General features: G+C 45.0%; 2 protein-coding genes across 4 annotated transcripts in view; one reads left to right on the top strand and one right to left on the bottom strand.

Annotated features, from left to right (window-relative positions):
- The window catches only part of Xxylt (Xyloside xylosyltransferase), a 302,336-nt gene that overhangs the window by 102,342 nt on the left and 179,408 nt on the right, over window positions 1-20,586 (top strand). The window lies entirely within an intron of this gene.
- Window positions 1-20,586, bottom strand: part of Taz (tafazzin, phospholipid-lysophospholipid transacylase) — a 37,135-nt gene that overhangs the window by 4,570 nt on the left and 11,979 nt on the right. For 2 of the 3 annotated variants that reach the window (XM_065236960.1, XM_065236958.1), the window contains 4 exons: window positions 13,191-13,319; window positions 13,018-13,032; window positions 12,694-12,937; window positions 12,377-12,629 (listed from right to left, as the gene is read on the bottom strand). In XM_065236960.1, the coding sequence (XP_065093032.1) occupies window positions 12,377-12,629; window positions 12,694-12,937; window positions 13,018-13,032; window positions 13,191-13,319 (641 nt within the window). The remainder of the gene's footprint in view (window positions 1-12,376; window positions 12,630-12,693; window positions 12,938-13,017; window positions 13,033-13,190; window positions 13,320-20,586) is intronic. The other variant, XM_065236959.1, reaches the window with a different exon arrangement.

The raw sequence follows: 20,586 nt of genomic DNA, 5'->3' as shown, positions 1-20,586 counted from the left end.
ATGGAGCTCTTGGAAATCTTCGTGATTAACGTGATATCATAGATTTCTTGGTAACATACCGGGTGATATCAATCCTTTATTTTTTCTTAACTTTCATTCCATTATTATATGAAACATTAAATGTTGTGGACATGTTGTGGTCAGGACCACCAGGGCACCCGATTGACGCGAAATGGATGGGGAGAGTCGAAATGCCAACTCCCTGTCGTTTACATTTCTTGAAAAGAAGGTGGACTCTTCTCCCCCACTCATTGGGACATCCTCCTGTTGGATGGCCTGTTTTTTGACCGGTTGTATGATCCTGTTGTTGCAAGGAGATTCTCATGTATTCCGTGGATGCAAGTGGGCGATGTTGCTCACGGATTCACCCAAACCGTTTTTGGCCCTTCATACAATGGCAGGTTGAATACAATTAGAAATACAAACATACAAATAGAAGCTTCGGCATTCTTCAGCTGCTAGATGGACGAAGGCAGTGCAAAGCGGCTGCTTTTCAACTTCGCCAGCTGACCAGCTTCATGGCGGATCTTCTGCGAGGACACCGGTGTGGAGAACATTAATTTGGCCAGATGGTCGTTCACCAGCATTTTGTCGTTGGATAGCGAACTAACCTTCAGGGCACCCTTGATGAAGGAGGTTGCCTTCCGTTTTTTTTTTTTTTTTTTTGAGTGCTACTGTCCATGACGTCGATTTCCTGTGCCAAACAGTCCTGTTGGTGCATCCGTGATATGCATTAGATAATGCTGGTAAAATGTAAAGTATGCGTTATTTTTTGTTTTGTAATAGGGATCGTGGCGTCATTTTCAAGTAATTGAGGCCAATTGATTTTTTTTTGCAAAAGCGTCGCTTTGAAACGATTAAGGCTTTTTTTTTATTTTATGGCGTCGTTTTGAAACGATTGAGGCAGATTTAGCAGTTTATTTATTTTAGTTTTTTTTCGCGGTGGCATCGTTTTGAAACGATTTGAGCAGATTTTGTGTTTTCTGTAATGGCGTCGTTTTGAAACGATTGAGGCATATTTAGCATTTTGTTTAGGCATTGGCATCGTTTTGAAACGATTTAGGCAGATTTTGCGTTTTCTGTAATGGCGTCGTTTTGAAACGATTAAGGCAGGCTCGGTAGTTTTTTTTTTCGCAATGGCGTCGTCGTGAGACGAATAAGGCAGATTTGGCGTCGTTTATAAACGAATCAACCGGATCTAGCAGTTTCCATTTTTGTTGCGGTGCGTGAAGGCTACGGTTATTCTAAACCGATTGATATTAGCGTGGCCTCTTTATGATAGAAAACCAAATGAGCTTATCGAAGATTCCATATGGCTTAGTTAATTCTGGCAGGATCGCCAATGTGCAACTTACCTTGTGAAGAGCTAGTCCGAAAGTGAGTGGAGAGTTGCCCGTGTGTGTTTATGAAGCGTTGCCATAGATACCTCTGTTTACCAGCGTTGAACTGCTGCGCTTACAACGGAGGGCTGCACACATGGCTTGCTGACTCGTTAAGCGTCAAGTTAAGACCTGCGTACACTAGCGCTAATATATGCCACACAGGTCTTTCCCAGGTTTGCGGATCGGGATGATTTTTGCCACCTTCCAGATGCTTGGAAAGTAGTGCAGCTCCAAGCATCTGTTGAGGATGGCAGCCAGCAGCGAGTGCACCCTCGCGCTGAGATTTTTCAACTCTAGGTTGAATATTCCGTCAAACCCGGGAGCCTTCATGTTCGTACTGTGTTTCAGCGCTGAGCAAATTTGTTCCTCTGTAATCCGTTCTTCTGGAGGGACGGCACAAGGGGAGGCATCTAACGTCTGGACGCACTGCACAACCTGGTTCTCGAGTGGACTTGGGATTGTAGAGCCAAGCAAATGCGACTGGGCAATGTGCTCCCCAATTGCATTGGCCTTCTCTTCGTTGGTGATAAGCCGTTCGTCATTGACTCTAAGTGGTGGAATGGGCTTGGGGTGAGACTTCAGCACCTTGGCAACCTTCCAGAATGGTCTGGAACGGTCGTCCAGGTTCTGAACGAGCCGCCCGAAACTCTCGTTCCGGATTGAGACCATTCTGGAAGCGATCTGCCGATTCAGATCGACCATTTCGTATTTACGCTGCAGATCCCCAGTCCGCTGAAACTGGCGTCTACGAACATTTCTGAGCCGAATCAAGAGTTTGGTGTGGGAATCAATTGCTTGAAACTTACCCCTCACAGGAACTCGTCGAACGCACTCTTCGTCAGCCACGGATATGGCTTGATGGAGACCCTCCAGGGCCCGGTCGATGTCATCCACTGTGTTGAGCGGTGGGTTGTCGTCGATGTGGCGGTCGACCACGCGTCGAAACTGGACCCAGTTGACTCGATGGTAGTCCTTCCGCTGGCACGGTTCAGGGGCCACGTTGTAGCCCAGCTCGGTCAGCACCGGTTGCTGGTCCGAACTCAGGTCGTTGACGGCAACCGGCTTGGCTAATCTGGTGTTTGCCAAGAACAGGTCCAGCGTCGATGGGTTGCCCGTCGGTGATGTGAAGGTTGGTTCGTCCGGAAACCAGACGGAATAGAGACCATGCTGGGAATGGTCGAATAGCAGGCGGCCGTTCTGGTTCTGCTGGTAGTTCCGCCAGGCCTCGTGCCGGGCGTTCAGGTCCCCTCCGATTACAAAGCGGGCATTGGTGTGGGTTATGATGGCAAGGTCGTTCTTGAACTGCTGTGCTGTACCATTGCTAACGGTACATTGCCGGGGGCAGTAGACAACGATGAACCGGACGTTTCCGGTCGATGTTTCCACCTCGACGCCGACGGCCTCGATGATGGAAGTGCGGTAGTGGGGTAGGGTGCAGTACTTGATGCCTTTCTTGATGATGACCGCGACACCGCCCCCCCCTGGAGCTGGTGCGATCAAGCCGGACAATACTGTGGTCGGGCAGCCAGAAGCTGTCACCGGTCTTGAGGTGGGTCTCGGTGAGAAGGCCCACGTCGATGTCGTGCTTGCGGAGGAAGTCTGCAAGCTCAATGTTTTTCGCCCCTACGGAGCGAGCGTTCCAGTTGGCGATCTTTATGGGTTCACGGTCCATAATTAGCGACGAAGGAGATGATAGCTTGGAGCTGTTGTGTTCTTGTTGCGCAGGTGCGCTTGATGATGATGGCCTGGGCCAACAGTGTGACGATCTCATCCGTTGACAGCGGAGAATCGTCTGTAGCTTCACCGGTTGTACCGGCCAATTCCGGAGCAGGGGGTCCGTCGATGGCCCGGAGGCTTGACCGGGTACTGCAGCGGCAGCCAACTGGGCAGCAGCCAACTGTTGGTTGAGCGGGAGCGGCGGCAACACTGGAATTGGCCGTGATTGGACCGGTGATAACGGAGGAAAGTTCTGCGCGTTGTTTTCTGGAACCTTCTTGCGACCGGGCTGGCTGTTGGACGAGGCCTTCTTCCGGATCTCGGCGTATTCGGCCCGCTTCGGACAGGCCTTACTCGTGGCCTTGTGGGCGGCACCGCAGTTGGCGCATGTGGGAGTGGCTTCCTCGATGCTGTCGCAGTTGTCGATCTTGTGGTTTTTGCCGCATTTGATGCAGCGGCTGGCCATGCGGCAATTCCTGGTGCCGTGCCCGAACAATAGGCAGTTCGAGCACTGAGTGACGCCACGGTGGGTGGGTTTATACCGCTCCCACTTCACTACGATGTGGAACAGTGTGCGTGTCGTCTGGAGATCCTTCACGGTTGTGGAGTTCTTCTCCAGATGGACCAGGTAGAGCTGGTCACGATACTTGATGGCCTTGCTGCGGGTCATCTTGTGGACTTCGACCGGCTTGAGGCCGTTCGCCTTAATCTCGTCCATTAAGGTGGTGGTGTCCATGTCGTGGAGCCCGCGCAGCACCACTTTCAGCGGCTTGGTGGCCTCGATGTCGTGGGAGAAGTACTCCAGCTTCATTCTGTCCAAGAGGGCCTGAACTGCGTTGAAGTGTTTTTCGGCCGGGACCATCAGTTTGTAGCCTTCCGTGCACCGTTGAATGGTGCAGCGAAGGCCCTGCTTAATGTAGAAATCCAGCTGCTCCCATAGCCCGGGAGGGAAGCCCTTCACATAGAAGGGTGGCAACTTAACTTTTTTCGGCACCGTCTCAGGGTCCGACTGCGGCTGCGCTCCGTTCTGCAGGGCGGAGAACGGATTGTTGCTCAGCAGCTTTTTTGCTGCTGATACGGTGGCGCTGCTGTCTTCAGGTCTGGGTCGTTTAGTTCCGGGAGGCCCCGGCTGCGGGTCCGCAACGCCTGTCGGGATGGGCAATGGGGTTTTCTTCTGCTTCTTCTGGGCTGGCTCGGTGGTCGCGCCGTCTCCTGGGAGAGTCTGTTTTCCCGGTAAACCGGCACTCGCGTTACCGCGCGATTTCTTACCCATGGCTGGGTCAGCGAGAGCGTCACTACACAACGCGGAGCTAATTCGACTTGCGAACGAACGAACGAAACTAGAGAGAATTCAAATCGACTGAACTGCTCAACAGTCTGGCAGCGAATGATCTATCGATGCCGTCAACGAGCTTAGGTACCTCATATTTATACCTCTAGCTGTATCAAAATTACCGAACCAATCAGATTCCGTTTACATACGGTCTTCTCAGAGGAATTTATTCTACCTTTTTCGGAGGAATTACTTCTACCTTCTCGGAGGAATTTCTTCCACCTTCTTGGAGGAATTTTTTCTACCTTCTCGGAGGAATTTCTTCTACCTTCTCGGGGGAATTTCTTCTAGCTTTTCGGGGGTATTTCGTCTACCCTCTCGAAGGAATTTCATCTACCCTGTCGGGGGAAGTTCATCTACTTTCGCGGATGAATATCTTCCACCTTCTCGGAGGAGTTTCTTCTACCTTCTCGGAGGAATTTCTTGTACCTTTTCGGAGTTTTATTTCTACTCGCGGAGGAATTTTTACCACCTTCGCGGAGGAATTTCTTCCACCTTCTTGGAGGAATTTCTTCTACCTTCTCGGGGGTATTTCGTTTACCCTCTCGAAGGAATTTCTGATACCTTCTTGGAGGAATTTCTTCTACCTTCTCGGAGAAATTTCTTCTATCTTCTCGGTGGAATTTCTTTTACCTTTCGCGGAGGAATTTCTTCTACCTTTTCGGAGGAATTTCTTCTACCTTCTCGGGGGTATTTCGTCTACCCTCTCGGAGGAATTTCATCTCCCCTATCGGGGGAAGTTCATCTACCCTCTCGGGGGAATTTCGTCTACCCTCTCGGGGGAATTTCATCTACCTCCTCGGGGGAATTTCTTCTACCTTCTCGGAGGAATTTCTTCTACCTTCTCGGGGGAATTTCATCTACCCTCTCAGGGGAATTCCAACTGCCCTCCCAGGGAGCACTAGTAGCATCCTCCCAAGAAAGAGGATGGTTCTCATTTTCCGAGTTGCGCCATTGTCGTGACTGGACCGAGGTTTCCAGCCTCGGTCGCGGTTCGATGAATCTGCTGTTCCCTCTGTTGGTCCGCTAGTGCCGCTATCCCTTTTGCTGGTCATCCGCTCTCTCCACAGTCCATCATAAGAATGCCGTCTTAGGTACCTCATATTTATACCTCTGGCTGTTTCAAAATTCCCGAACCAATCAGATTCCGTCAGGTCTATCACGCTTCACGCTCACTAGATTCTACTCATTTCTATTCGACACTAACTCTATCTACTACACCAAGGAGTTCTGACTAAAACTTGGCTTATCTTGGCTGATTCTGATACGCATTCTCAGCACAATTTAAAGAACATTCTAAGGTGAATTCAAAGATAGTTATGCTGTAAAGAATTCAAAGAAAATTATGAATAAATCGAAGGATTTTTTGTAAATGATTCCTACGCTGAAAACGAAACTAACTCAGCCACTTTTAATCAGTTGTGAGTCGTATCGAGACATTTCTAAAAGCAAGTTGCCTGCGAATGAGTAAAGGTGGTTCACTCTCTGGGTAAGATTCGTTTTCAGTGTAAGGAAATCTAAGGAACATTTCAGGGAAATTCTGAGGACAGTTTCAAGCGACCTTCGAGAATAATTCCATGATAGTTTCAAAGAGAGTTCCAACGGAATTAAAATCATAATTCTTAAGAAATTGTTTTAGAATTTCTGGAAGCATTCCAAAGACTAAATATCAGAAGAATACCTAGCGTATGCTAATGAGAATCACAGGCGGGTTGTGAGCTGAATTCCAGTTGAATTTAACGGAAAACTTCAAAGGAAGTCTGAAAATAGTTGCAAGGAACGAATTTTGGAACAACTATTAACAATATGCTGGCAAGAGTTCCATTCTAATATTCAGTAAAATTCTAAGAAGCAGAATCCAAAAGTACTTCTAGGTAGAAATCCAAAAGAATTCCGATTGAATTCAATGGAAATTCGGAGGGCGATTTCAAAGCAAATTTGATAGTTTTGTTTCGACTAGAGGAAAGCCGTTGGATTTTCAGGACATGGTTTACAAATGCCTCGCCGCATACTATTTGCCTCAGCCCTTCGCATTTTCAAGGGCACACTGAAAGTTTCGAGTTAAATTTCCCGATCAGCTAATGGATGATGAGTAGATCTGGGGATTCGCTGAACTTTATTCTTAAGCGGAAGCTAAGGTTCAACGTATTTCAGACAAAAGTTAAGCCCGGTTTAGACGATTTAAGTCGGGGTTAAATTTACTTGTCATGCGAAATTAACGGCCAGACAGCTGGTCGATGTTGACCTTTGGTAGGTCGCTTTCAAATCACTTGAACACCGACTAGCAGATCGGGGGTAAGTACTACACACAATTTTTGTTTTGATTCGCTGAAAGTTTGACACATAAAATGAGGATTTCGTGGATTTTCCTATGTTTCGAAGGGTGCATCGATAAGCTTGGGACCGACGATAGTACCAGAACACGTTTTTTTGGGACCTTCTGGCCTTAGAGTTACCTCTATGCTAGAACCGTGTAAGTCGGCCTTTGAAGAGAAAATTTCAAACCAACAAGCCAAAGGGGCGAATTCAAAGATATTCTGCCTAGAAACTTCTCCATGACATTAAGGTGATACCATACTGCGTCCATAAATCAATGGAAATTCTAAGAAGTTTCTGCCTTCAATTCCAGAAAAATACCAGCGAGAACTCTAAAGATTTCCTGACATGAATTTCAAAAGAATTACGATAATAATTACAAGGGAATCTGAATACAGGTCCAAAGGAATTCTAAGGAGAACATCAATTTTTGCTTTAACTATTTGTTTATATTACTTCTGCGTGAAGTTAACGATTTACATCTTCAACGCTTATTTAAAATAACAGACTAAAGTGGTAATTTTTATACGATAGATGAGGAGATGAAAGTATGGAGTTGATAGTTCCGTTAGAGTTCGACAGTGTGAAAATGGTATATAGAGAGTAGAAAGTGAGTAAGGACAACTTTTAGGAAGGTACAAATCGGGTTGATCATCTCTCTTTACCAAACTCCCCCGTTGGAGAGGGACGGCGGGGGGAATACCCCTCACCATCCGTATCCAACGGGGGAGTTTGGTAAAGAGAGATGATCAACCCGATTTGTACCTTCCTAAAAGTTTTCCTTGCTCGCTTTCTACTCTCTATATACCATTTTCACACTGCCGAACTCTAACGGAACTATCAACTCTATACTTTCATCTCCTCATCTATAGTGTAAAAATTACCACTTTAGTCTGTTATTTGAAATTAGCATCTTCAACTATATTAATTTTTGGATAGCAAACCAAGAGGAGATTAGTGAGGAGAATTCCACGGGGATTTGGATTCCAGGAGAATGTCAAAATGTCATCGAGATTTTGAGGGAAATTTCAACGGAGTTTTGGAGATAATTCAAGGGCTGTGTAGTCGGGAGCTCCTTAAATAATTCTGGTGATAATTCCGGAGAAATTCTGATGAACATTCAGAGGAAACTCTAACAAGATTTCCAAAAGATTTCTAACGAAAATTCCAAAAGCATCGTGCCACTAATTCCAATTGATGTCTGATAACAATTAAAAGGGATTCTGAATCTGAAGATGGTTTCAAGGGATTCTATGTGGCGATCTTCAATTCTACAGATTGTTTCTGGGGTATTACGAGGAAGATTTCAAGGGAATTTTATGGATAATATCAAAGAGCTTCACGTAGCATAAGGGAACTTTTGGGATAGTTGCAACTTGCAAGAGCTAATTCGAGAGAAAATGCCAAGATTATTACTTGATTTCTTGAGACAACCGGCGCCGGTGGTGTATTGGTAAGCGTGACTGCTTTCTCACCCCAATGGGTCTGGGTTCAATCCCAGCCGAGGCCAGTGGGAATTTTCTGAGGCATAAAAATCTCTGGTCACGTCTTCCTTCGGCAGGGAAGTAAAGTCGTTGGTCCCGACCCAGTGTTTGATTGAATGGGTGCGGTATCCTACGAAGGTGTGGAAGCTACCTTCCTGCACATTCGATTGCCGTCAATGGATGGCAATCGATGTCCGTCGGTGATTGGCACTAGATTGCGGAACAGATACCGACGTTAAATAAATGAAAGAAGATTCCTTGAGAAAACTTCGAAAAAGTTGGTTCAAATAAAGTTGATTTTTATCCCATGGCTCAAAATCATTGATATGAATGAATTCAAAAGACATTTTCAAGGGAATTTAAATTATTTTTTGTGAACATTCCAAGGATTTTTTTATTGGTCCAAGCGAATTTGGGAAGAATACTAACGGAGTACTAACTAAGAATTGGCTTTCCTGGAGAGAATTCCTATAAAGTTAATGAGAAAATCTTAAGGTAATTCAAGAGAAAATCCCAAGATTACCCGATTCCTTGAGAAAACTCTCTCCTGATTCAACTTGATTTCAACATTTCGGGACTGAGACTTGTGAGATCTTCAACTTGGATTGTTTTAGAATCGAGAGCATTTTACGCTCTGGGATAATTTTTTTATTCTACAAATTTCCATGGAACTATTTCCAAACTTTCATGAAATTTTCTTCAACATTTGCTTAAATTTGTTTTCTGAATTCCCTTTGAACTGTCTTCAGAATCAGTTTTGAATTCTCTTAGAAATACACTGGAAACCAAGCGGTAGGTTACTCCGTACACCAATCTTGGGCAGTGCGCAAAACATTCAGGTTCAATGATTCTTACCCAATTATTGTTTTGAATGACTGAGCATACGTTTTCTATGGAAAAATGTCTCAATTACATGCTGTGTGAGCGAAGGCAAGCGGTGTGAGTGAGTGACTGAATGCTTTTGTTGGTTCTTTCATTGCCTCGTCCTTTACCGTTTTATACATACGGTCTGGATAGATCAGTGAATTAATCATATTGTCGAGCTGTTTTGAGGCAACCTCCTACCAGAGAATTTGAGAAAGTGAAGTGATAAATTCCTGAATTTTCAAGCTTAGCATAAATAAGACCCTGTTCCCACGAGAATCTAGAAGACAACTTTCAAAATATTATCCCACGGCAAAATTCGCGTGGTAGGAAACGTCATTTTAAACTGCTCGAATGATGTGATCCATTGAATAGAGCAGCGCTTTCACACTCAGCCTAAGCAGTCAATAATTTTACGCTCTGATCTTGGGTCATCTTTTTTTTTTAATGTATCGATTGTGCCGGTCTTAGAGCAAGCTGCGATTGTTTGTAAAATACCCATCCCAGCAACCCGGCATTTCTGACACCTTGAATGTTTTGTTTTGAAATCGCAAGGATAAATCGGTCTAGCGGCAATTTCGGATTTAAATCTCTAAGTGAACCGAGAAGTGAACTGCTGGTCTGAGTTCTTCTGGTATATTTAATTAGAAGATGTTTCTGAATATACAGCCAAACAGCACGTCATGTTGTGATCAACTTCAGTGACCAGCAGTGCTCCCATTTTATTTACAACAATCAAATGCCTAAGAGATTTTATTTACAAGATCAAATGCCGATGGATGTGCCGAATCTAATTGTGGCACAATGTGCTGAGTGACTTACGCCTTGCTTGAAACTTTCCTAGGAATTGACTTAGAATTCTCCATAGATCATTTTGGAGTCATCCTTAGCCGAGGGGGGCGACTCTATCTAAGATGCAGGAAATATTTTGCTTTGCTGTTGTGAGATGCACTCGCGCTTAATAGATAAAAATACGATTGATTATTATTTTGAAAATTTTCAGCAAAAAGGTGGAGAGCGATGCGAGTACATGGGTTTAGATGCAAGAGATGAAAAAAGATTTTTCGTAGGTTGGTTAGCTAGTGTGAGATTTGATGTGTCGCCCCCTCGTCCTTGGCATTCGATATCCTTGAAATTCTTCGCAAAATTTTATTGCAAGGCTCCTCAGAATGCTCCTCAGATTTTTGTTGGAATTCTTTTCTGCATTTTCTTGAAATTCTCATCAGCATTTCATTGAAACTACGCTCAGAGTTTGATTCATTTGGAATTTTTGAATAGTTTCGCAATTGCAAAGGAGCTTGTAAAATCAATATCATGCTTGATATTTTATTCCAATATCACGTGTTATTGGGATCCCTTTTGGCTATATACGGGCCTTATCAGAACTTACAAACACTGGTTCAGCTGTACATAGGCAACAAGGCAAAATTACGTGTCTACGGTTACTTGGGCTGTTATCATCGACAAACCGACATGAATGATCACACAAATTATAAAGAAATTTCTGATCAAAGCACAAAGCTGACATCTGCCGCCATTTCCGCGGAAAATATTTATCCTAGTCACGAACACGCGTACAAAATTTATGAGTTGGTTCGTGTTTAATCTATTTCAGACAAAATATTTTTATCTAGATAAAATATTTCTATGGTTTTGACAGATGGGATCGCTGCACATTTGAATCGGCCGTTATGGATTCTCGATCAAAAGTTAAGTTTAAGTTTCATGTCGGTTTGTCGGTGCTGTTATCACAAATAGGGACTTTTCCAGGCTTAATAGGGGAATTTACGTATTCTCGTCAATCTAAGCAGCGTTCGCGCTTCTATTAACATCTCCTCAACGTCACGCACACATATGGGAAATGGATGTAATGTCGGCCTAAATGTCCCATGATTTGGGCCCATACATAAATTCAGCAATCGACTAAATTTTCAATAGCGACCAAAAATATCCATTAATACCGTCCCAATGACCCGTTCATCTAGATAAAATTGATAAATAGCAGATTTTTAGCGATGGGCCCAATCTTAGATCCATAGGCCAACATTACAGCCATTTCCCTTATGACGTGTTTCTTTGTTTAAATATATCTGCTGCTTGCTTCTCTATCCATTCCAATCATTCAAATCGACAGAATTGTCCAAAACTGCTTGAAAGCGTTTCTACAACGCTGTAAACTTCTCAGGTGAGTGTGACTATTGTCGGCAGCCTTTCCTGCGTATTTACCAGCTGTTCTATTATCGGCAACTCGAAATCAGCAACATATTTCATTTGAAGAAAAATATGGCATAAGTGTTTTGCGAAAGCCGACATTTACCATAGTTAAACTAATTTCAGAATTGACCTTTTTCGATTTCCATGAAACTGCAATAAATCAAATTTGTGCTGAAAATCAACCATTTTGACTTTTGCCTCATTTTTGACAATAGCGTATTCGAAAACAGTATACACTTTTTAAATCAAATCATATCTAGACCAACAATTGAATAGGCGGAACAGCCAACCGTAAACAATGGCTTTAAACACAAAATTCTAGCGAATCAAAACACTCCCACGTAAACTAACAATGCTTTCGATAAAGGAAGTGATGGTATTAGAATAATTGGATGTGCTTTGATTCTCGAGGAATTGGCGTTTAAAGCCAATGTTTACGTTTTGTTGATCCGCCTATTTCAATTGTTGGTCTAGATATCACACATATACCATATCTTCCTACAACTTTGTCTCTTCAGAGTCATTTCGATTTAATTTTTCATGCAATTCTCGATGAACATTTCAAATGGTCCTATCTGCTTCGATCGATTCTCTTCATCGACTTTCTCTTTCGTCAATAACTCAGCTGCAAAACCTTTCCCTCTTGTATTTGACGTTTTGGACGCTAGAAAAGAACCTCCTTTATCAAACTAGATGGTAGAATTAGCGCGAAATCTGTTTGCATAGCAGTGGTTATGGAAAGAGAAAGTCGATGAAGAGAATCGATCAAAGCAGATAGGACCATTTGAAATGTTCATCGAGAATTATTTATTGAAAAATATAGCTGTTTCGAAAAAAGAGGCGAGGGTGAAAATGATCAAATTCCAACAGAAATTTAAATGACAACCCATAAGGAACAATCTGATCGATTCGTAAATGGTTTAGAAATGGTCGCTAGGTCCCGCACCAATCTTGGTAGGTGACCTTATAAAATTCCACCGCACTTTCTGCGGAAGCCCCCTTCGCAACTTTCCAGCGATCCTAACGTAAGTTCAGCTGTCGACCAATTACATCATCAAGTGACTCACCATCATCTCCTCCTGGATCCTATCGGTGATGATCTTTCTGGCTTCCTCCTCCGTGACGGGATTCGTCTTCAACCGCTCCATGACGGCATTCAAATCGATCGGCTTACCAAAGTTGTACGTCAGCTTCTTGCCTAGCCTAAAGTAGTACGGTGGCTCGTTCGGAAGCACCGTTTCCATTCCGATGTGCCAGATGGGAATGATGATTGGCATAATGGGCGATTCGTAGAGTATCCGTCCTACGCCCCACTTGAACCTACAACAAATCGATGCCCAGTGTTCGCAAGTCACACAACTACGACAATACTGACGTTCGTTACCTGAGATCTTCCTTGGTCATGTTGACCTTCCCCTCGGGGAACACGTGCACCCAATGTCCCAGCTTCAGCTTTTCTATGCACAGATCCACGGCCGGTTGATAGACGCCGGCGCCCCGCACGACCGGGATGCATTTACCGTACATGAAGAAGAGCGAATGAAACTTGTTGGTGAAACAAATGTCATGAGCTGCCATCGACCACCGGATGACGTTGTGACTGCACACGTTGCGCAGCTTCAGCAGCCCTAAAATGATGAAGGATATGGAGATTATTAACGGGTTCCCATTGGCGCTAGCGCGCTTTTGTAAAGGAAAACAAATTTACGAAGGCTCAGCAGTCCTGCGGCGTGTGTCACGCAGATTTTACACATACATGAAATGGTATACAACAAAGGTAAGGTTGGTGTTACAATTTTGGCACATTTAGATCCAAAAAAGGTATAGGTACATTTCTGGAAGCTATTGTGGTTCGCATGGATGGGTTCGAAGGGTACTTACCCCACATGCCGGGATCGTCGAAGCATGAGTGATGGTTGGAAACGGTCAGCAGGGGAGTGCCCTTCGGGCGGTTTTCCAGGACATTCTCCAGCACTTCGATGTTGTGGACACGCGTCTTGTTGAGCCATACTGTAAGCAGGAGGGGGAAGGGAATTTTTCAATTGGATTATTTGTGTCACTGCTACTTAGCGGATCTATATTTATATCATGGGGGTAAGTAACGAAAAGCGAAATGGAAAAAGTGAAGGGTAGCGGTATAATCCGCACTGAAAGGAATAGTCGTTCCAAATAATCTAACAGAATAGTTCATTACAATTACATGCTTTGTATATGCGATAGTAGCTGCTTTGTTTAAATCCGCTTCTTCCTGTTTCAATTGACTGATCATTACACAAAGTCCATCTAGTTTGTGTTTCTTCGAAGTGCAACGACGACTATAGTCAGTGCCATTTGCAACTGCATTCAGCACAGCGTAGTTTAGCGTGTCAGATCGATTGCATGATGATTCTTCAAACGGCAGGCTAAAACACGCCACCGCGCTCCTTCCACTGTGTAAGGTGTAGGTAAAAATAAAACGACTTCAAATCGTAAACAACGCAACCAGGCGCTAATCTGCAATTCGCCACTGCTGCTTAGCGCTAAGTCAAGTTTGTCACACGCACATGGTGGTGATGTGCATACATTCATACTAACTGCGCACGCATTCATATTCATATTGAGCGGGTGGGCGGTGAGACGGGAAGGGGCCGACCTTGAAACGCGTCACCCGGCCATCGTCCGTTGAGCATTGCGGCAGCGCAGTTTGGAGGCTTGTTTTTAACACCGAGGAACTGCTGCAAACGACAACAACAACAACAACGACGACGAAGACGGTCTTTCTTGCCTTTGTGTTATCATCACTTCGCTGTTTCTTGTATGCGGGTCAGACTTTGACTAACCGACCATGGGTGAGGTAGGTTTAGTAATGTTGATAAACAGAAAACATGTTTTTTTCATAAGATCTAGATTTTTCAGAAGGATGGTGATCATTTTGGACGATTAAAAAAAATGTATTGCCTCTAATAGCGGTAGGCTGCGTATCTCAAATTTCCTCAATTTTCACCCAGATTTAAACTTTTGTATTAGAGACAATCTCGGGTCAGTTCGCGTTTGACATTCAACGTTAGCAGTTCAGCTCGTGCCGTGCTCTGTGTGCGCATTTTTTCTTCTCTTGCTTGCTGCGGGCTGCCGTTCCGCTTCCGAAAGGCGCTTGTCGAATGTTGTCGTCGTCGTCATGTTTGTGCGTTGAGGTTGTGTTTCAGAAATGCAATCGAAGTATGCCGTGGCCGCTATTAGACGCATTTGTTTTCGGTCGCTGAAATTGTCGGTTCTCATTTCAGCGTTGTTCGCGAGTTGATTCGGCCGGTGAGGAACTGCGTCTTACAGACTTTGTACTGGCAAACTGAAGCCGTTGTGTCGCGAGTGATTGGTGATGGAAAGTGGACGTAGTTTCTCTGCTGAAATCCCTCTAGTTGGAGCAGCTAGAGTGTGTCTCGTGGGTGATGGGGGTTTACGCTGCTGTGTCAGGAACGGAAGACGAGAGTGCTGTTTTTAACACCGGTTGAAGAAACAGCGGCAGCATATCTATGGGAGCTCTTCGAAATCATCATGATGTCATGGATTCCTTTGCAACATCTTTCCTTTATCTTTCTCTTAACTTTCATTCCATTACTATATGAAACATTATATTCGGGTACGGGAGGGTTGACCAGGGCACCCAATTGAAACGAAATGGATGGGGAGAGTGGAAATGCCAACTCCCTGTCTTTAACATTTCGCGAGAAGAGGCGGGCTCTTCTCCCCACTGACTGGGACATCCTCCGGTCGGATGGTCTGTTTTTCGACCGATTGTATGATCCTGTTGTTGGAAGGGGATTCTCATTTACCACGTGGATGCACGTGGACGATGTTGCCCACAGATTCACCCAAACCGTTTTTGGCCCTTCATACAATAGTAGATTGAATACAATTAGAGGTTATTAAACTTGGTCAAGTCGAACAGCGAGGACAGTCCACAGTCTACCGACAGTTGTCTTGCTACAGTGAGTGGTTCTATATCGTATCACCGACGAACCGACATGCCACTGGAGTGTTTCGTTTGTCCGCAGTTCGATTTGTCAAATGAGCGATTCGATCTGTCAAACGGGCGATCAGATCTATCAATCGAGGTGAGACGCAAACTAAGTCAATATATATTTTAAGTGTGTTCGTGTCCTTGCTCACGATATGACGCGATGGGATGAGTAGATATCGGTAGTGTTTAACGTATTTTAAATATGGCGCCTTGGGCAAGAATTTGAATGCAGATTCTATGAGCTGTCACGTCGGTTCGTCGGTGATCTTATCATATCATATCATATCATATTAGGGCAAATCTCGTCTCGGTCCTTCCACTGATGCATTATTTTTCATCATCTTTATCATCTTTCTGGACAATCCGATCGGCTGCAGTAAATAAATAAATACGCCTCTTATTCGGGAGGAAGCCGCAAGGGATTGAAAGTGTCGGCAAGAATATAAAATGCCACTATGGGCTTTTCCGCAACTTGTCCTATTTTTTTATTATTTATTTGTCAGCATCAACAGACTCGATATGGTCCCAATGATGGTTTAACTTAAAATTAAAATTAAAGTCATAAGTTAAAACTACAAAACATTAAAACATGATCATTGACTGTTTCCATTTCTGGAGAAGAATGAAGAGAAACGTCTCCGAAGTGTTAGTCGTGGCAGGTGAAAATCGAATACTGATGAAACTCGGTTAAATACTCGCTGCAGTCCGCCTATTGCACCGTTGATTGCATAGTTTGTCCTGCGTAGTGGCATTCTCAGCATAACATTGTTACGAAGCATTCGGGGTTGGACGTTAATATTTACTTGCTCCAACATGTAACATGTCCGCGACAAGCAGGGCTTTTGAAGTATCTCGTCTGGTGCGAAGAGGCTCCAAGTCGATCAGCTGGCAGCGACTTTCATAGCTGGGCAAATGAAACGGGTCTCTCCAAGGTAAGATTCTCAACGCGTATCGCAGAAAGCGGCGTTGAACGGACTCGACTCTCTCAGTACCGTTGTTGTAGTTCGGACTCCAAACCACAGAACAATATTCTAGAATGGAACGTACCAGGGAACAATACAGTGACTTGAGGCAATGGATGTCGGAGAAATTCTTAGCTGTTCTGAAGATAAAGCCCAATGTCCTTGACGACTTGTCGACGACGTACGAGATGTGTTGCTTATATGTAAGTTGAGAGTCCAGGATGACACCTAGATCTTTTACATGGTTCACACGTTCAATAATGGTGTCCCGGAGAGCATAGTGAAAAATAACTGGTAAACGGCAAACGCTTCAAACTGACGTTGGAGGAATTGACAATCATCGATCGAGCAGATCCGTAAGTAGATTTTGAGATCGTCTGCATACGATAGTCGTGGACCTTCGATAACTAAATTCACGTCATTGAAGTAGAGTAAGAAAATCAACGGTCCCAGATGACTTCCTTGAGGTATTCCTGACGTAGCTGCGAAAATGTCGGACTTTCAGTCACCATGGGCTACCCCACCAACTGACGATTGGCGAGATATGAGCAAAACCATCTCAAGAGATTTCCGCTAATCCCAAGTCTATCCAATTTGGCGGTCGCGATGGCGTGATTTATCTTATCGAAGGCAGCAGACAAGTCAGTGTAGATGACGTCTGTTTGTGACCTTTCAACCATACTTTGCGTGATGTACGATGTCAGACACAGTAGATTCGTGGTAGTAGATCGACCAGAGGTGAAGCCATGTTGATCTTCACTTAGATACTGCTTGCAATGGGAGAGCAGGGGCTCTATGATGATTAACTCGAATAACTTCGAAATTGCGCACAACGATGTAATTCCACGATAATTATCCACGTTCCGTTTACTACCCTTTTTATACACAGGGAACATTTGCGCAAATTTTCAGTTCGATGGAAAAATGCCACACGATATGGACAATCGGAACAGATGTTGTAGCGGTGACAGTAAGTTAGCGATATGCTTCTTCAGAAAGACTGAAGGGACATCATCCGGTCCAGGGTTGAGTGCGGCAGTCGTTATCACTTCAGCGTTGACAACAATTCCACCGAGAGCTTGACCGGAAAGTGGAACGTTGCTTGCTGCTAGAGTCACGTATTCGTTGGTTAAGCTCTCGTCAGAGAAAGTTGTTGGAGAACAGGCGGCAGACTTCCTGTGGAGTGGAAGCGACTTCGCCGTTCAATATCATGGATGATGGTAGACCGGACTCTCTGCGCTGCTCCTTTACGTACTTCCAGAAAGACTTCGGGTGCGACTTGAATTTCCTTTGAATCCCTCGCAGATAATGCAAGTAGCATTGACGGCTGACTCGCTTGAACTGATAATTGAGCTTAACGTAGTGACGTTTCAGTGACATCGTTCGATATTTAGTGAATTTCCTCAACGCGGCTCTCTTGATCGATTTCAGCTTCTTCAATTCGTTCGTCTGCCAAGGGAGGTGCGATGCAATTTGGTGAACGCTCTTAGGTACGTGTCTGTCAATGACATAAGCCAAGACATGTGAAAAAGTTTGAGCAGCGGTTTCGACGTTATCAGAATCGAGTATGTTTTCCCAATCAATGCTTGACAGCACATCGGCAATGCTACGATGATCGGCTTGTAAGACACCGTAGTGGAGATGTCTTCGAGATCCCGAATGTGATTGTCTTCAACAGTAATAACCAAAGGAGGATGATGAGGAACTTTACGAGTGGAGAAGGAGCCGACGAGATGAATGGAGCCGTATCCTGAGCGCTTATGAAACAGAGGTCTAAGCTACGATTGTTCTCGTTAACCGCGGGATTGATTTGAGATAACGTCGCTGCGCTATAGCTATCGAGAAGGCTAACTGATCCAGGATGGAAAGCAGAACCAGCGGGGTCCGGAAAGAGAAAGCCATTGTGGGAAGGTTTCCACGAAGCACCATTTTATGTTCCATCTTTGCCAAGAAACTTGCTGCCTATTTGGGATGAATTATGCTTCTGATTAAGCTGCTCTTCTGGGTGAACGTCTCGTCGGACGTACTGTGAATTTCTAGTAGAAAGTTTTCGGAATTTATCGTCAGTAAGTTCTCAGAATTGGGCTACAAATGGTGAGTCGACAAACTGGAAGGAGTGTTGTCCCAACTGCTCTGGTCCTCACAAGTTCCTACCTCACGCTTCCACGGGTCAGCCGATGACAAAGACCGCCAGCAAAAGATGCTGGTAGCGTAGCCTGGGCAATGTCACCACGATAAAAACATGGATCCGGATCGTGGTGATAGCAAAGTGAGGAGGTGCGACCCTCGAGCGTCTGTTCACCATGGAGGTGCGGCTCAAACAGCGTCTGTCTCGGAGCGAGCGGCTGAATAAGAAATGCTGTATCACGTCAGCTACACCTAAGGTGGCAGCCCCACCAACATGATGTAGGTATCGCGACCCCGGTAAGGTAGCATACTGAAACCCCCAACATTACTCAGAAAAACGAAGAAAGAGAAAACAACGAACGGAAGTTTCGGCAACCGACCCGGCAACGAAATAAGGACAATGAATGGAAACTCGGTACTTGAAATGTCAGAACCTTAAATGAACCTGGACGAGCGGGCCTTTTGGCTCGTGAACTGCAAAAAGTGAATGTGAGCGTAGCTGCTATTCAGGAAGTACGGTGGCCTAGATCCGGAGAACGTGAATTCCGGGCGGTGGATCCCATCGCCAACACTTCCTTCAAGTATCATATCTATCACAGCGGTGGCGATAGGGCAGAACATGGAGTAGGGTTCATAGTGATCGGGAAGCAGATGAAGCGTGTTATGCGGTGGAGACCGGTAAGCGACCGCATCTGTGTATTAAGGATTCGGGGCACATTCTTCAACTACAGCCTGATCAACATCTATGCGCCAACCAACGATAAATCCGATGACGTGAAGGACGCGTTTTATGACAGTCTCGATAAAACTTATGATGAGTGCCCAAAACACGACGTGAAGATTGTAATCGGAGATGCAAATGCGCAGGTCGGGAGGGAAGATTTTTTTCGTCCAATCATTGGTACAGAGAGCCTACATACAGTAACCAATGATAACGGCCTGAAACTGATAAACTTCGCCGCTGCTAGAGGTATGGCCATCAGTAGCACCTACTTTGCACGCAAGAATATCCGAAAGCACACCTGGAGACACCCAAATGGCGAAACTTGCACCCAGATCGATCACATGTTGGTGGATGGCCGACACTTCTCAGATGTCATTGATGTAAGGACTTTTAGGGGGCCTAACATTGACTCAGATCATTATCTTGTTGTCTGCAAAATTCGGGCGCGTCTATCGACCGTTACGAATTCAACGAACCGGAGATCGATGCGTTTCAATATCCATCGCTTGTCAGTAGAAGGTGTTGCTGCAGAGTACCGCCAGAAGCTTGATGAGCGGATTAGCGAAATCAACGTGAACGAGGACCTCAACAATCTGTGGAACACAATCCACGGAGCGGTGAACACAACAGCACAAGAAGTGATAGGTACAGCTCAAAGACGACCACGTAATGGCTGGTTTGATGAGGAGTGCCAGAGGTTGACGGATGAGAAGAACGTTGCCAGAAGCCGGATGTTAGTGTCTGGTACCCGGCTGAACAGAGAGCGGTACAAGGTAGCAAGGGCAGCTGAGAAACGAACCCACCGCAGAAAGAAAAGGCAATACGAAGAACGCGTGATTGCTGAGGCGCAAGAAAGTATGGAACAGAACGATATGCGAAGGTTCTACGCGACTGTCAATGGTGTGCGGAGTAAAACAGTGCCATCTCCCGCCATGTGCAATGACCTTGAGGGGAATTTGCTGACAGATAAAACAATGGTGGCTGCCAGGTGGAAAGAACATTTTGAGACATTGTTGAATGGAGAGAGTGAGGGAGTATCGAGGAACAGAGTAAACATCGCAGACGACGATCAAGCTGTGGAGCCTCCAACGCTAGACGAGGTTAAAAAGGCAATACGTGAGCTGAAAAACAATAAGGCTGCTGGGAAGGACGAGCTCCCGGCCGAACTTTTCAAACACGGAAGTGAGCAGCTGCATCAAGCAATCCACCGGTATTCTAACGAAGATATGGGAGGACGAAGAACTGCCTGCTAGCTGGTTGGATGGCCTCATTTGCCCATTATTCAAAAAAGGGCACATACTCGAGTGCGCCAATTATCGAGGAATAACTCTTCTGAATTCGGCGTACAAAATACTGTCACGCGTTCTGTTTAACAGATTGAGACCGCTTGAGGAGTCCTTCGTCGGGGAATACCAGGCTGGTTTTCGTGAGGGCCGATCAACGACGGATCAAATGTTTACCCTGCGTCAA

The sequence above is a fragment of the Ochlerotatus camptorhynchus genome, unplaced genomic scaffold (genome assembly GCF_037179485.1).
Source record: "Ochlerotatus camptorhynchus isolate MF236.1 unplaced genomic scaffold, CSIRO-AGI_Acam_v1.1 ptg000577l, whole genome shotgun sequence".
Taxonomy (NCBI): domain Eukaryota; kingdom Metazoa; phylum Arthropoda; class Insecta; order Diptera; family Culicidae; genus Ochlerotatus; species Ochlerotatus camptorhynchus.
Note: the sequence above shows the minus strand (reverse complement) of the source record. Positions and strands in the feature narration are given on the sequence as shown.